We start from the raw sequence: 15,891 nt of genomic DNA on the forward strand, positions 1-15,891 counted from the left end.
CCACTTCCCCTTTTCCAGCCGTCCTTGGGCTTGCCTCTGCTGCCAGTGTAAACTGGGCTGGTCCTAGAATAGTCTGTCCCTGCAGTGTGTCAGGGCGTAAAGCCGGGTTCTGAACTAGACACAGCGTACCTGGACCCCAGGCCCCAGCCCTGCTTCCAACTTGCTTGTGACTCTCGTGATTGTTTACCTGCCCAGATTTCTCCTCTAAAACAAAGGCAAGGACCTGATGGACAGCTCTTAAAGTCCCGTAATTCTCTCAGCCCAGACCAATGGGCAACGGCTCAAAGGCAGAACAGAGTCAAGGATTTGAGAACTGTCTCCAGCATTTGTCTCATGTGTGGTTCCTCTTTTGTAGGACTCCCAGAGCCGGCAAGGGGGCTATAGCATGCATCAGCTCCATGGCAATAAGGAATACGGGAGCGAGAAGAGGGGATACCTGCTGAAGAAAAGTGATGGGTACGTACGTGCCCATCCCAGTGCCCCTACGTTCGCGTAGCATACTGGCTGGGTGTCAGTAGCCTGAGAACTTCTTCCAGCCCCTCAAATAGGAAAACACACTTACACGTTTCCTAATGCACTAACTTCAGACCCGGAACACACTGGTTTTCCTCAGGTAAGTGTGAGAGTTAAGCTAGTGTCTTCGGAAGAAGCAGTAATTGTTTTATGGTCCCTAAGTGGCACCTGTGAACCTGTGACGTAAAACATGCAATTTTAGAAAGGCAGGAACTGAGCAGAACATGAAGCAAGCAAGTGACTTGCTGACTTCGTGCTCTCCCACCTCTCTGATTTTATTCGTTGTAGTATTCTCTGCCTGGGGTGCCCAACTGGCCGCTCAGACCCCAGCCTTGGGAGTCAGCCTTGACTCTTCTCTTTCCAATTACATCCAGCCAATCTAACAACAACCTGTTCCATTTCTAACAAGAAATCATTCATTTCTTGCCGTCTCTGCTGCTCTAGGATGAGCCACTATCCTCTGTCCTTGGCTGTTTCAGGAGCCTCCTGACTGGTGTCTGTGCCACCCGCTCTGACCCTTCTCCATTTCATCTCTGCACAGCGCTTGGAGTAGGGTTTGCAGAAACATAAAGCACATCAGGTCACCCCACGCTTCATGCTCGGCGGCTTCCCATCGCATGTGGGCTCTCGCCCCTGCCTTTCTCTCCTGTCGCATCTTCTGCCATTTTCTCCTGTGGTCCTGCCACACTGGCCGCCTTTCTGAGACCTGCATAATTAGAATCATGGTTACTCACTGCACTAATTGTCATTCTTTATTCAAAGAAAGCTTCTTGGTTTCCGATTGGTTGCGGATATGTGCTCCTTGGCTTTATCTGAGTGAGATGCACGTGTTGTTTGTGATGTTTTCGTTTGTTTGTTAAAATGACAACTATGCCTCCTGTCAGTTTCTGGGTTCACTGTCAGTTTTGCTCATCATCCTTTCATGCATACAACAAATACCTTTTGGGAGGCGTGCTGGACGCCAGGCACTGTTCTCGGCTCAGAATAGCACGGACGAAGGAAATCCTCGTCCTTTCAGAGCTTACATTCTAAGGGGGGAGACAGACGATAAAGAAGGAAATACACTGGAGGCAGATGGTAACAAGTGCCATGGAGAAAGAGAAAGCAAGGCAAGAGATACAGGGCATGTGGGGGTGGTTCTTGCTGCCCTGAGGGTGGTCAGGGAAGGTTTGCTGAGGTGGTGTTGGAGTGAAGACCTCAGGAATTGAAGGAATGATGGATAACACCTGTACCCAGAGCTTCACCAGAAAAAACTCCACGTTCAAATTAATTCTGTGTGGCTCTTTCCATCCTTCAGCATCATCAAATCAGAATGTTCCAAGTTTATCACTTATAGCTACTTGTGAATGGTTGGGCCACAGTTCACTCTCCCAGATGAATCGCGACCAGTCCTCTTACATGATTTGTCTCTGAAAGACCCGTAAAGGAGAGGTGCACAAGTTACCTAAAAGGGTGTTCATCCCCACTCGAGCCCTGAACCCTTGAGGCAGCCTCACCCCCTCTCTTCCCTGCAGACGTCTTGAGTTCCTTTCTTAACTTTCTAAAATCTAGTTTTAATGACAGAAGCAATTGATTCATGCAGCCTTCTTATAAAAGAGTCACAGGTGTGGTTAAAAAGTCCTTCGCACACGCCTGACGTAGGTCTGGGCCTTTCTCCCAGAGAGGTACTTTGTCGTGTGGTGTGCCCCTCCCAGATGCTCTCCTGGATGGTTTTATCCACATGTTTATATACCCACAGGAAATTAGAGTGCTGTTTTTATATGTCAGAAATTTTTTGAGTTTTTTTTAACAATATGACATCATACCCAAATTATCTTAAAAGAGGTTGCTTTTTTCAATCAACATTATGCGTTAGCAATCTATACAGGTGAGCACATATATAGTTACTTTAATACTCTGTATATGAATGGAACTGGAATTCACTTATTCTTTGTCCTGTTGGTAGATTTCTGCTATTTCTGTTGCTTCCCATTTTCACTATCAATAACAGTGCTGTCATGAGCATTCCTGGACAGGCCTACTGGTCTGGATTAGCTTCTACCTCGGATAGTAAAGGGCAACCGAAAGTTTCTGGTGTGTGTGGTTTTTTGGTTCGGGGGTGATTCTGTTTTGTCATGATGGTTACACATGATACTGTAGCTGCATGTCTTGTCCTGGAGAGAACCCGATACTATATCTGCTTGTGTTTGGCTTTTCTCTTCAGGATCCGGAAAGTGTGGCAGAGAAGGAAGTGTGCTGTCAAGAATGGAATCCTGACCATCTCACATGCCACAGTAAGTGTGTCTGGTCCTTTGCATGCTGCACTGCTGAGGGCTTTGTCCACAGAGGCGGGAAAGCAAACATGTGGTGTCCCCAGCACTGACATGTCCCCCTTACGTTTATGTGTGGAGTTGCGTCCGATCGTTTCGATGTTCTTTGCCTGGTCCTTAGGTGTCCTGCCTTATTCTAGAGCTCCACCAGACCTTTTTGGCGTTTGTCCCCTCAAACCAAGTCAGGTATCCGTTTATAACCTTATCTTTTGGGAAAAATGGGTTGTTCTGAAAAACCTAAAGTTCTCTGAATTATCAAGATGACAGAGGATGTTCTTTGCATAAAATAGTAATATAGAAAATAAAACAGTACATGTAAAATAGGGTCAATCTTTTTTTTTATTGTTACTATTTAAATTCCTCAGAAAGTCCATTAGTATGTTAAGGAGTTAAAACGTAATACATAAAACAGCGGAATAATAAAATTGTCTCAGTTTGACTCCCCTTGTTTTAGTAATCAAGGCAATTTAATAGAAAGTAGAAAGTAACTGAGCTTATTAACACATACTCTTAATTCTTTTCTAATTGTTGTCAGTAAATGTACATATACATGACATACTTGTAGTTGATGCTTATAATCTACCTAGAATTTTTATTTCTTTGTATCATCCATTTCCAACTAAAAATCCTGTATTGACAAAATCCATATACTTGTCAGAAAAGGTTTGGTGTTGGTGGGAGTCAAAGACATGCACAGTAAAACCCGTGATGACGATTTTGCTCTTTTAACACTAGCAAGAAATTATTTTTTATAATGGAAACTGTATCAAGTGGGAACAGAAACGGCAGAGTGTGCAAGAGTCTTTACAAAGGTGTGTACCGTTTAACCAGGAGCCCCAGCTTGGAGAAGAAGCTTGTGGGTAAATTTCAGTATCGTGCCAGGTGATGTCCTCCAGATATGATAAGTGCTACCAGGATAGTAGAAATGAGTGGTGAGCATTTCTTATATGGGCAGTTTTTCATTATTCACTGTCAGGTTTAGATTTCCCTCTGTTGGGGAGGTAGGAAAGTACCACTTACTAGGCATTTCTTCATGCCTAACACTTAATGAAATTTATTTTACCTCCTCCTCCCTACAGACCATGTGGTAATCTAACCTTCATTCCACAGATGAAGAAACTAAGGCACAAAGAAGCTCCATGACTTAGCCAGTAGCTGGCCGAGTCAGAAACTGAAAGTTGGGTCTTTCTGACATGAGTCCATATGCCCCTTCTTATTTGCCTCTCTTCCTGCAGAACCCATCATCTCAGTAGACGACACGCTCCCCAGATTTTACCAGGGCCTGTGCCTCTTCCTTTCTCCAGCCTCCTCACACACCTTGACAATCACAAAGTGGTCAGTACATACCTGTGGCCGGGCCCTTTCTGCTAGATGATTGCATGCATCTTAGGGCATTATTGGCCTTTATGGGACTTGAGGAGTTGCGTCTTCTCCATCCCTTGTCCCCTGCAGAACCCTTTGGTCATTCCTTGGGTCGTCAGCTTCCCTCAGCCCAACTGAGATTTTCTTTTAACTCTCATGCCAGTTGTGACAAGTCACCCATCTGGTACTGGAAAGCCTGCCGGCAGAATTAGATGGCTAATCGCTGTCGGCCGAGAACTCATTTATTCAGCAGTGTCATGTATTCAGCTTCCCCCCTGCCACGTGCTGCCCGAGGCATGTGGTCGGCAGGTGCCTGGATGTGGTTGTGGACCAGGGCTTCAATCAGCACGTGCCTGACATTGTCCGACTGGGTTAGCCGAGTTGGGTCTACGTAGTGTGACCCTGAGTTGGGGCTCCCTGGCGTGTGAGCAGGAATGTTATTACAGTTCTCCTCTGCTCCCAGGAGTATTCTTCAGGTTGAATAGACTAAAGTGAACACTTCCGACCATTTCACTTCATATATGAGTAGATCGGGACTTTTTAGTCATCGAATTGCTGTGTGTTCCCTCTCTCCCTCCTCTCCTCGGCTTCCGCTCTCCCTTTTTCTTTCCTGCCAAACACATAATTGTAGCCACGCCAACGATTTCCATGCTTTCTTCAGGCTCTGATCAGCAACACGTACCACGCCAGCTGCACGGTCAGTGGCTGTGCGAATGGACTGTGGCGTCTGTCAGATGGGAGTCTGCGTCCCAGCTTTGCCATTTACCACATGACCTTGAGAAAAGTACTTGTAAAGATTCTGTTGAGGATTAAAGGAGATAACGTGCTGTGTAGGGGGCACTGCCATTAGTATTACCTCATTGAGTGTCCTGGCAGTACGGAAATCTACTGGCACGCAGCCTCTCCTGCTGCAGACATCGGAAGTCATGGGTCCACTGCTGCCCCCAGCGCAGCTCAGGGGAAATGGGTTTCTCCATCGACCTTCTGATTCCCTGCCACTGATTGGGGTTTTCTCTTCCCCACTTTTCGCTGGCTTCGGGCCACACTCTTTTGCTGCCAGTTACATCACTTGGAGTCACGTTCCTGCTCAGAGGAAAGCTCTCTAGCCAGCTTTAGCTGGCTTTTCTTGACTGATTTACTATTGATTACTTAGAATCAGGTTGAAAATCAAGGCCAGCAGTGTCCTGGGAAAACAAAAGGAATTCAGTGATGTTCAGAAAAGTGGATAGAAGAGCCTTTGTTGTTAGAAAACTTAGGGCCTTTGTTTGGGACCCCTGAACACCTAGGAATTCCTCCTGTGTAAAGGGCCCCAATCAGTGTCACTTTGCAAGTTGTTTTTAGCAGAGTGACTCGGGGAGTGTTGAGCACGGTGTGGATTAATGAGCTCCGGTCTGCTGGGTTGACCACCCACACGTGATCTGCTCCAGGGCCGTTCATCTCCCCAGCTACTCGAGGAAGAAAAGTTTCTGTGTACACCTGCAGGGTTTGCAGCCATCCCTAGAAGATTCATTGCTTTTCATGTATCTATTCAAAGACATACTTTTTTTATTTACTTTTGAAAGTAATGCATCACTGTGGGAATCAGCGTTAGTGAGAATCTCTTATTTGCTAGTACAATAAACATTGACAGCAGCTTCCACCTGTGGACCATCTAGTATGTTCTAAGTGCTGTATAAAATGCTTTCACTTCAAAATACCAATTCTAACAAATCTATGGCAAATATTTTCATCAGCCTCAAAGCTTATGGACAAAGCAGTACCCCTTTTCTGGTTCCTCTTTGTCTGTCTAGGGTCCTTTCCTTCCATCTGCATCTCTGTGTCTTCATGCCCTGCTGCCCTTCTCTCCCCACACTGTCCATGCACATGCTTGCAGAAGATCAGGTCACCCTCGTGTTCTGTCTGAACCTGAGTGACGTCATGGGTGTCTGTCCCAGGGGTGGTGCATTGTAACAAGAAACACTGCCTTCATCTAGAGAGAGGTTGAGAACAGTGGGATTTTATGCATCAGCTATGCAGACAGCTTCAGAGGAAATATTTGGGAAATAGGAACAGTAAAAATAGTCATTAACATTTATTGGGCACACACATTCTCCATACTAGGTGCTTTACATGTTTTCCCACTTAATTTTCATAACATCCTCTTGAGGGAATTTGCTATTACCTCCACTTTAAAGGGAAGAAGTTGAAAATCATATGACCACCAGATACTAGAGCCAGATTTGAATCCAAGAGCTTGAACCGCAGAACCTGTGCTGCCCCCCACTTGGAAATGGGGCACCAGGCATGTGCCTGCATTGCCTGTGGAGACAGCGTTACTTCCCGTCTTTGTGATGACAAGACTTGAGACTCGGAGGGCAAAGTTGCTTGTTCATGGCTCCATTAGTGGCTGGCTGGGCCTAGACGCAAAGCAAAGTCTGCTTGCCTCCAAAATTATGGTTTTTCCTCCATTCTACCGTGTACCTTACAGTCCGAGTAGCTGCCTTTGTACATTAACAGAATATTGCATTGCTCCAGGCTCACCAGTGGACGCCTCAGTCCCCAAGTGTGGCTCCGTGAAAGCCCTGTACTTTGTGACAGTCCCCCATTTAGGCCTCAGGGAGCTTTCTGGGGCCCTTCTCTTGGCGAATCCTCTGGAATCACAAGGGTGTCACAATGCTAGTGCTGCCTAGGATTTGAGGAATGGCCACATAAATCTATCCTGCTTTCATGTCGGGCAGAGATGAGAGGAAACTCCCACAAGGAGCTTGTTTCTTAGATGAAGAAGGGAACGTGAAATTGGAAAATTGAAATATAAAAGATGGGACAGATCAAAAGCATTTGCCTGGCAGCTAGGGGTGGGGGCTGAGGTTTGTAAGTGGCAGACCTGGCGCAGCACGTGTCATCCTTTGGCTTCCAGTGTGACTGTCATTCCAGCGCAAAGTGAGCGGAGTAAAAACCTCAGTGATTTAGACCCACAGATTCAGAAAGCTCATCCCTGAAGTTACAGCATAAAAACACTAAAGAATATTCAGATTTTACAAATTTGAAGGTATAAAGCAAGGGACCCATGGTCTGAAGTCAGTGGGTTTTCACGTTACTCCCCGCCCCACACCCTCCCCTGCACAAGAAATCACGGGTTCCTCAAAAACGTTTTCCTAACATTCTGCCGCCCGTGACCTTAAGGCAAAGTCATTTAACCTTTTTGTGCCTGGGTTTCCTCACCTGTCGAATGGAGATGATGACAGTGGTACTTCTGTTAGGGTGCTTGTGAGGATTAAATGAGTAACTTACATGAGAGTTAGTGCCCCGTACAAGTGCTGTGTGATCGTCAAGGTCACATTCCTGCCCTCATTTTGGTTAACTGCCATTGGTATGTAAGGAGACTAGAAGCCGGTCATAAATTTTTGCCTCCACAACTCACTGCCCATTTCATTGACGAAATGTAAGGAGCATATTTTTTTAAAAGCATAGTCCATAGCTCTGATGTTTTATCATCAAATTAATGCATTTTGTACAATTATTCTAAGAAGGTTTTTGGTTTATGCATTCCTGTTGGGTAGCAAGACGTGGATTAAAGTGGTTGGTATAGTTCAATAGGAAGTGTGAGTTTAAAAGTTCTTCCTATGCTGCTTGAACTCTACCTACTGGCAAGTAGCAGGCACTCTATAAATGTTTGTAGAAATGACTAGATGAGGGAACATCCGGCACATTTCTCAGATGCAGTGATGTCAGCCCCACCTCTTATCAGGATCCCCGATAAGCCCTTTTTTTCTCTTTTTACATTATAATATGGTTTAATGTTGACTCTAGAAAGTAAAATGACAAGTTCCTTACTGCAGTAAGATTTTCAAGAAAACCTCCATTTGCAAATATATCTTTCTTACACATACACACATTCTGCCAGCTGGGAATCAATCCTCTGGTTCAAATGGCTGGGAGGTTTAAGGGAATTCAAAGTCATCCACACTCTGGGATGAATTTCCTCAGTTAAGTGATCAGTGAGCTCCCCTAAGCTGACTGAAGGGTCACCAGAGGGATGAGGAGCTTTCATTGTGGCCGGTAATAATTATGGAACTTGGAACACGTCAAGAATGGGTGGGATTTCTCAACAGGAGTATTCAGTGATCTCTAGGGAAATGAGGGAACTGGCCACTCAAGGGGCAGGAAGAATCAAAATGGGAAGAACAAGAAAGATGTTTTCACTTACTCCGCAAATGTCCCAAGGGCTTGCCTTTTTAGGGAACCGGTGGGAAACGAGAAAAGCTCTAGACAGACATTGGTTCAAATGTCGGCTTTGCTTTTTACTTTCTGTAACACGGTGGTCAGTTTACTTTCGTCTTCCTGACCCTTTGTTTCCTCATCTGAAAAATGGGTACAGTAACAGTACCTCACTCATAGGGTTATTGCAAGAATTAAATAATAAAATTTATATAAGGTACCTAGGCGTTTAGGTGCCCAATAAATGAAAACTGTTCCCTTGCTTCTAAGTAAACCAAGATGCTTTCCAAAAGCCCGTAGTTGTAATGTACTAAAATTCTGGAGATAAGATCTGTCTGCAGTGGTCAGTGTTCATTGTGCACCTACCTTCTTGCAGTGGGTTATGTGGTTATTGACTGCCTGCCAAATAGGTGTCCCACTAGAGTATAGCAGGTGTCTAAATAAATATTTATTGAAGGACAGTGAAATGACCATAATCTGAGCAGCTGTGTTCCAAGCACTAGCAAAGGAAGTGAAGAGAGCTTTGTTATTTTATTGTAACCTCTTTCTACACAGTAGGCTCAGCCTGACTTGGTCCGGCTTATTTCCCATGTAATTAATGATGTACACTTCTTGTTTGTGACTCTGAGCCATTCAGCAGGAGGATGGGGGGAAATCATTTCATTTCTGGATGCTAATTCCAGTAGCAGCTGTTTTCTGCTAACAGAGAAATATGGCTGCACTAACAACTTTACACTCCAGCAAAAACACTTCATGGTGGTGCGTGCTGAGCTGTGAAGGACCAGTGTGGTGTTTGTTTTCTTTCAGGAGATGCAGAAACATGAATCACAATTGACTCATTCCATTTCCACATGCACGTCTCCTAACAGTTCGGATGAAGGGCCATCTTCTGTTTGCAGTGGCAAAGCATCATTCTGTCAAAGGGATAATATCTTCCATCACTTCTGTTCATGGAATGTGTCCAAACCTTCCCTAGTTGAAGCTTTTTCAAAAACCCAAAACATGAGGATCGGTTTGCCGTGACTGTGGTGTGTGTGTGTGTGTGTGTGTGTGTGTTGAACACATCTGTGTATATTGTTCATTAAAAAGAAGCAATTTGCCCAACAATATACAAGACCGGAACCAATGCATGGTTTTTTTAAAAAGCAGACCTCTCACACATGCACACACATATCTTGTTAAAATTAAGGTATGAACGGTGATTGTCCCTGGGATTACCACGTAATGTTCAGTTTCTTCTTTGTGCTCTGGGTCTCCTAGTGTTTCTTCCATGAATACTCATTATTTTCATGAAAAGTAAAATCTGTAAAAGGACAGGCCTTCGAGTTGCAGGGAACAGCCCCAAAACTCTTCATTTTTGAAAGGTGTCATAACTGCATTTGGAGAAAGAGCACTTGCAGCTTTTAAAAGAGGTTTCGGCAGCCGAGCCTGCAGAGACGGTGCAGCCCTGCCCTCCACGGGCCGTTCAGGTGCGTGGCCAAGGTGGTCCACACTGGAGAGACACTTCCTGGGGATCACTGATTAAAAATCTCTCCCTTTAGCTGTGTCCGAGTCCCCGGTGCCCTCCGCCAGCCAGCTCCCCGAATGCCCAGCTCCTTGGTCACTTTCTCCAGTTAGCTCCCTTCGGCAGATTTGCTGAGCTCCTGGGACAGGAACGTACATTCCTCAGTGCCACATGTGCCCGGTCACGTCACTGACTGCCCCATGCCCTGCCCCCAGCCCCCAGGTGCCCACACCTGCTCCTCACTCCTCCCCCTCCAGGTCCTCATCTGAGTGGGTGCTACCTGTGGGCCCTTGGTGCCCTTGTGAGCTCAGGCCCAGGCCCCTCGGGCGCCAGGCCCCTTCCTGGTCCCTGGTCAGGTCTGTCCCAGAGCTGCTCGATGGCGCGGACCGCATGCTTTTCACGTGTGCTTAGAATGTGTCGGCTCACAGCTATCCCGTCAACGGAGCGAATGAGTGGGTATTTCAAGTAAGCGTCTAGAATTTCTCGTTTCATCAATTACGGGAGTAAGTGATTGGGGAAGAATCAAATGACCTGAGAAGATATTAAAATAGAACTTAATCTCGGGCAGCTTTGCTCTCTGTATTGCTAACCCTCGCTCTGCTCAGAAGGAGATGTTCTCACGTGCTGGCGCTTCTGCTGTTCCTGGGATGTCCTGTGGCTCTTCCCAAGCCTGCAGTGCCCGGTGGAAGCAGAAGGAGAGCGGGGCTTCGGTCCACTCACCTGGTGCTGCTGTTTCCTGCCTGGGGGATTTCAGGAATGTTAGTTAACCTCTCTGTTTCTCCATGTCTTCATCATAATTAGTGAAAGAAGCTAAAAAGACTCCCTCACAGGTAGTCCATGACATGGTATATGTAATGTGTCCATTCATTTGATAAATATTTATATATTGGGTGCCTGCTGTATGCCAGGCACATTTTAGTGACCAAAACAAAACAAAAATGTGCTGTTAGTGGGAAGAAAGACCGGAAGCAAAGAGTAGTAAGAGTCAGGAAGCTGGGTGGGAGGGGAGGGTGGCCTAGCCAGGAAACGCCCTCTCTGAGGCTGTGCTGATTAGGGCAGACCGAAGGGAGTGATGGGCTGAGCGGGGCATGCAGGAGGTGTGTGTGTCAGGCCAGAGGTCATGCCCCTCGCTGCCCAGCAGAGGGAGCAGCAGACAAAGAAGCAGGAGCTGAAGTCAAGGAGCCTGGAGGTCCTGGTGCAGACGGAGGGTTTTGGCCGCAGCGTGGTAGAACTCATCAACAGGAAGGACTCAGTAAATACATGTTTCCTCAGTTTATTTTTTCCTCCTCTTTCCTTTCCTGTACTTAAACAATATGAAAGCGTTTTCTAAACTGTTCCACAGTAACGTAGCCCAGGGAAGTCACTTAGCCTTACTATGTTTTTAGTCTGCCAAACCGCCTTATACCTTCTTTAATCAATATACCTATCAATTAGTACTAAATTTCAGGGAAGAACGCTAACATCTGAAATTACTGTTATTACTGTAGTGATTCCTGAGCCTTCTAGTGCCTGGAGCCTGGGACTTTGGGTGGGCGCACTCCTCCACTGTTCTGTGTCCCTGGCTCGGTCCTGGCAATGTTAGCTGCTTAAATGGTCACAAATTGGGTGTACTTGGCTCCTCAGTCGCCTCTGGAGCGAGGGGTCTTTTGTCAGGCATCTCACTGGCATTTGGGGCAAGTGCACTATGTATAGACAAGATGTGTCTGTCAAGCGCAGTCCGTGTTGGGCGGCAAACTCTTCACAGGGAACTTGACCGACCGTCCGACGGAATACGTATCACGTGTCACCATCGCCGAAGTTGTGGGTCAGTCGTGGAATGACTCAAACTCTACAAAACCCTTATCATTTAATTAGAAGCATTCTGGGAATATGTTTTGAAGTATTTCATGCTTAGAAATGAGAGGTGAATTGTCCTGTTTAATTTTCCTGAACTGGAGTCTGTTTTCCTGTTTTAAGATTTTGTGTCTGTTTTGTATCGTATTGGCTGCATCTGTTGGTAAAGTTGTTCAGACACGTTGGAGGAACGTAACATAGATTTTGGAAGAAAAAGAAATCATCCAGCTAACCGTCTGCCGCATTCAAATGTGGATGGTGTCTAAAATATTGTCAGTTTTTCAAAGAGATTTCTCTACTTAGGTTAAGAAACTTGAACCCTCTTCTTATACACAATCAGCCTAAGCCTGGGAAGCTCTCCCTTGTGTCTGAGTCAGCTCTTCTACATTTGAGGGCCTTTCTTCTTCTTCGTCGTCGGTGCAAATGGGAAACAGCTGCCTAGCTTCCCCTCACACAGCCCTTCACGTACTCGAAGATGGTCATTAAGTCACTCCCCAGCCTTCTGTCCTCGGGGACTAAAGAGCGCGTTAGCCCATCTTCAAAGTTCCCTTTTCCAGCCCTTTAATCATCTCTCCATCTTCCCTAAGCTTTCCTACGTCCTTCTTTAAATGTGGATGGCAAACTGGAACAGTATCCAACGGAGAGCCATTAACTGGGATCGCTACCTTTTCAGGCTGTCAGATGTCATTGTCATTCATGTGGAAAATCCAGTGATTTTTGTCAGCATCCAAAGCGGATGAGCTGCAGGACAGATAGTGCCTCTTCCGGGGGGCCGGCCTAGGTGTGTGGTGCGGCTGCCACATTGGCGTCTGTGGCTTTTAGCAGCGCGCGTTCCAGGTGTGTTACAGGAACCAGGGCGTCGCACCTGACCAGCTCTGCAGGACAGGAACCCTTTCCAAGGAGAGCTCTCCTTACAGGACTTGACTTCTGGTTTCTAGGGCTAAGCCAAATGCACGTTCAGTGAACATGAAACCCCGCAGCTCTCTCACTTCCGTTCGCACACAGCTTGCTTGGGAACAGATAGCTACAGGACAGGGGGCTCGTCTTCGCCATCTAATCTCATGGAAACCAGAGAGAGGAAGATCTGGAAAACTGTCCAGAGAGCACAGGAAGGCAGACAGAAATTAAGTCCCCGTTGGCCATCTTGAGAGCGTCTGGACTTTACGCCGTCGCTGCTGTTCAGGGTTTGGACTGCGACCTCACCCTACCTCCTCTCCTTCTGTTTTCCCTAAAGAACTTACGTTGCTTGGATGGAAATGCCCTTGGCGTGGGGATTTTGAAAATCCTGACTGTCAGTTGGGCATACACGCCCTACGAAGGCGTTCCAGTGCTTACTTCAGCGGGTTTCTGTGGAAGCCGAGCCCAGCCCCAGCACGCAGACATTCCCCTCCTTGTGAGCTCCTGCAAGCGAGCAGACATGCTGACGTCAGCCTTTGGCCAGCGTCTGACCTTGGGCAAATGCAGGCAGGAGGGCAAGAGAGTTTTGACAGGCATGATCAGGTGGCAACACTCCATTTAGGGAAAGCCTAACTTGGCATGACTGTCTAGATACTACAAGGTCTGTATGGATTATATGTGTGATGAAGCGATTTGTTGATAAGTGATGGGAAATCCTGGCTAAATTTTTCTCTCTCCAGATTTTGGGGCTCATTAAACTAGATCTCACGGTTGGTAATTGCCCTTGTACTTTTGAGAGGAGTAATGTAAATTTCACATTGCAACCAAAACCTGGGACATTGGGTTTGGGAGAATTGATTACTGGGGTCTTTGTGAATGAATGGATAAACGAATGAAAGAACGAATGAACAAACGAACAAACTCCACTACATTTTACAGCAAGACACAGTATTGAGAGTGCCAGCTGTTTGTACATGGATATGTGTGGGTTCCAGAAAGGTGCATTTCCAGGGACCATGCCCACTCTTCATTGAAAGGTGGATTTTCCTGGTTCCATTCCAATTAATCCCCATGATATTTATGCACAGTTAAAAGACATTTGATAGGTCTCTGAAAACAATTTTTTTCTTTAATTAAATTCAGAATCCTGGTTAAATAAGACTTTATCAACTTGCCTGCCTGAAACGACACGCCTGCCCCACAGGGCACTGACCCTGTAGGTGAGAGGGACATGCTCCAGGTAACTTCTTTTTCTCTTTGTTCTAGTCTAATAGGCAACCGGCTAAGCTGAACCTTCTCACCTGCCAGGTTAAACCGAATGCTGAGGACAAGAAGTCTTTTGACCTGATCTCACGTGAGTCCTTTTTCTCTCCGAATCAGTTCCTGGGGATTCTGGCGGCTGCACGTTTCCATTCTCTGGGCGTTGGAGCAGCAGCTTTGCCAAGCAGATCCCTCACGTCTCTTAATTCGCACTGGGCCCACCAGCTCACAAGGAGAGCACAGCAGTGTCAGCTCTGACGTTCAGTGGACCAGAATCTCCATTTGTACATCGAACTAGACCAATGCTTGACCGTGATATATGGCTTTTTCCCCTTGCACAGCTTTTTCTAAGTGCATTCCCATTTCTCTCCTAAGTCTGGTCTTGGGTGTGAGATCGGCATAGGTATTTTGTCGGAAATCCCAGGTGATTCCCAGGTATACCTGTGGTTAAGAAGCACTGCGGTAGATTGGGAGTGCAGGTGTGCAGCTGTACCTGTACAACTGATTTGCCCAGAGTTTTATCCCCTCAAAATCGAGCTCTTAAAGGAAAAATCATTTTCTTGCTCCCCAGAGCAGCTGCCTTCCAACTCCATGAATCGATGGCACTACATTCCATCCCTCTCGTACTCCATGGGTCAGAGCATGCTTTTCTCTTGGGCGAGTATGTAGGGACCCACCCTGTATGCCCTGTATTCTCAGTCTTCAAAGAGTTGGTGGCAGGAGGAGGCTGTTTTCTTCTGGGCGGGTGGCTCCCTGTGCCTACACTGGTCCCATGGGTGCACTTAGGACCCTCACTGTAGCTAAGGGGACACTTTGTGACAGCCTTTCTAATACAGTGACTGCACAACACTCTGCAATCCCACTGCACTGCCTTTCCGTGGGGCAGGCTGGCAGCCTGATGCCTGCTGTGTGTGTTGCAGGCACAGAGTACTTTTCCTGCCCCTTCACATCCTCCTGATGTCGTCGTGTGAATGAAGCCCAAACACAGCCCCAACCCCAAAAACTGACTTGGCCCTGAGACTCTGCACGGAATCTGAGCTGAATTCTGGAGCAACCGTTGTAGCTCAGATTCTACGTGATGTTTATGACCAACAGATTTCTCGAGTTATTAATGAGAACTTGGATTTATAATGTGATTTTAAAAAGCCAAGAACCCCTGAATTTCAGGACCTGTAGGTTATTAATAATAGTCATCAGTCATTGAACATCTGATATGTATGTGTCAGGTGTGTACCCTCACAAAGCCCTACCAGTTGCCTATTTTACAGAGAAAACTCAGGCTCTGAACTCTGTGAAAGAGCTTCCCTTGTGTCCACCTGCCCCAGCTATCCATCCGAGTGAGGCCGCTCCCTCTGACCTGGGTAGCAGCTTGAAGATGACCATCGAGCAGAAAGAAGTTGAGGCCTTCTTCCCGAAGCCTAATTCAACCAGAAGGCAACCCAGAGCTGCTCTGTGGGTTATGAATCATTTCTGAAAAGGAAATTATTTTGTAAAGGAAACGCAGTGAGAGGCAAATTGGAGTTGAACAGTGACATACTGAAGTGGCAGCTAGCACTCCCGTTTGTCACCGAAATCCATTTCATTGGGTGGGACCAGTCCCCCTTCCCACTTTGTTTTTCAGAAGAGGTTCCAGACGTTTGTGTGGTATTTGCGTTTATTTTTATTTCAGAAAAATAGTATTGACAAGGTGAATTTGTAGCTGCTAAAACAAAATAGTGTAACATTAAAATAATACTAAAATCCTACTTTTACTGTGGGCTTTTTTCCTTAGGAACTTTCAAAATTTGCATTGTACCTGAAGGTATTCTGCTTTCTAAGGTTTTACTTTTTTTTTTTTCTTGTTTGTGTTGTAGATAATAGGACGTATCACTTTCAGGCGGAAGATGAGCAGGATTATATAGTGTAAGTAGTTTTGAAATCATGGCACAGGGCACTTCTGTCCTGCACAGTCTGCCTCCGCGTTTTCTTTTTGTGACTGAGAACCACTCCTGGGGCTTCCACATGCTTCTCTCTCAC

The 15,891-nt window shown here is 46.2% G+C and overlaps 1 protein-coding gene across 4 annotated transcripts in view; it reads left to right on the plus strand.

The window, feature by feature from the left end:
- ASAP1 (ArfGAP with SH3 domain, ankyrin repeat and PH domain 1) overlaps window positions 1–15,891 on the plus strand; it is a 287,158-nt gene that overhangs the window by 226,551 nt on the left and 44,716 nt on the right. For all 4 annotated transcript variants that reach the window (XM_081071137.1, XM_081071139.1, XM_081071140.1 and 1 more), the window contains 4 exons: window positions 356–456; window positions 2,717–2,786; window positions 13,882–13,969; window positions 15,729–15,777. In XM_081071137.1, coding sequence (XP_080927263.1) covers window positions 356–456; window positions 2,717–2,786; window positions 13,882–13,969; window positions 15,729–15,777 — 308 coding nt within the window. The remainder of the gene's footprint in view (window positions 1–355; window positions 457–2,716; window positions 2,787–13,881; window positions 13,970–15,728; window positions 15,778–15,891) is intronic.

This window comes from Rhinolophus hipposideros, assembly GCF_964194185.1.
Source record: "Rhinolophus hipposideros genome assembly, chromosome: 13".
NCBI lineage: Eukaryota > Metazoa > Chordata > Mammalia > Chiroptera > Rhinolophidae > Rhinolophus > Rhinolophus hipposideros.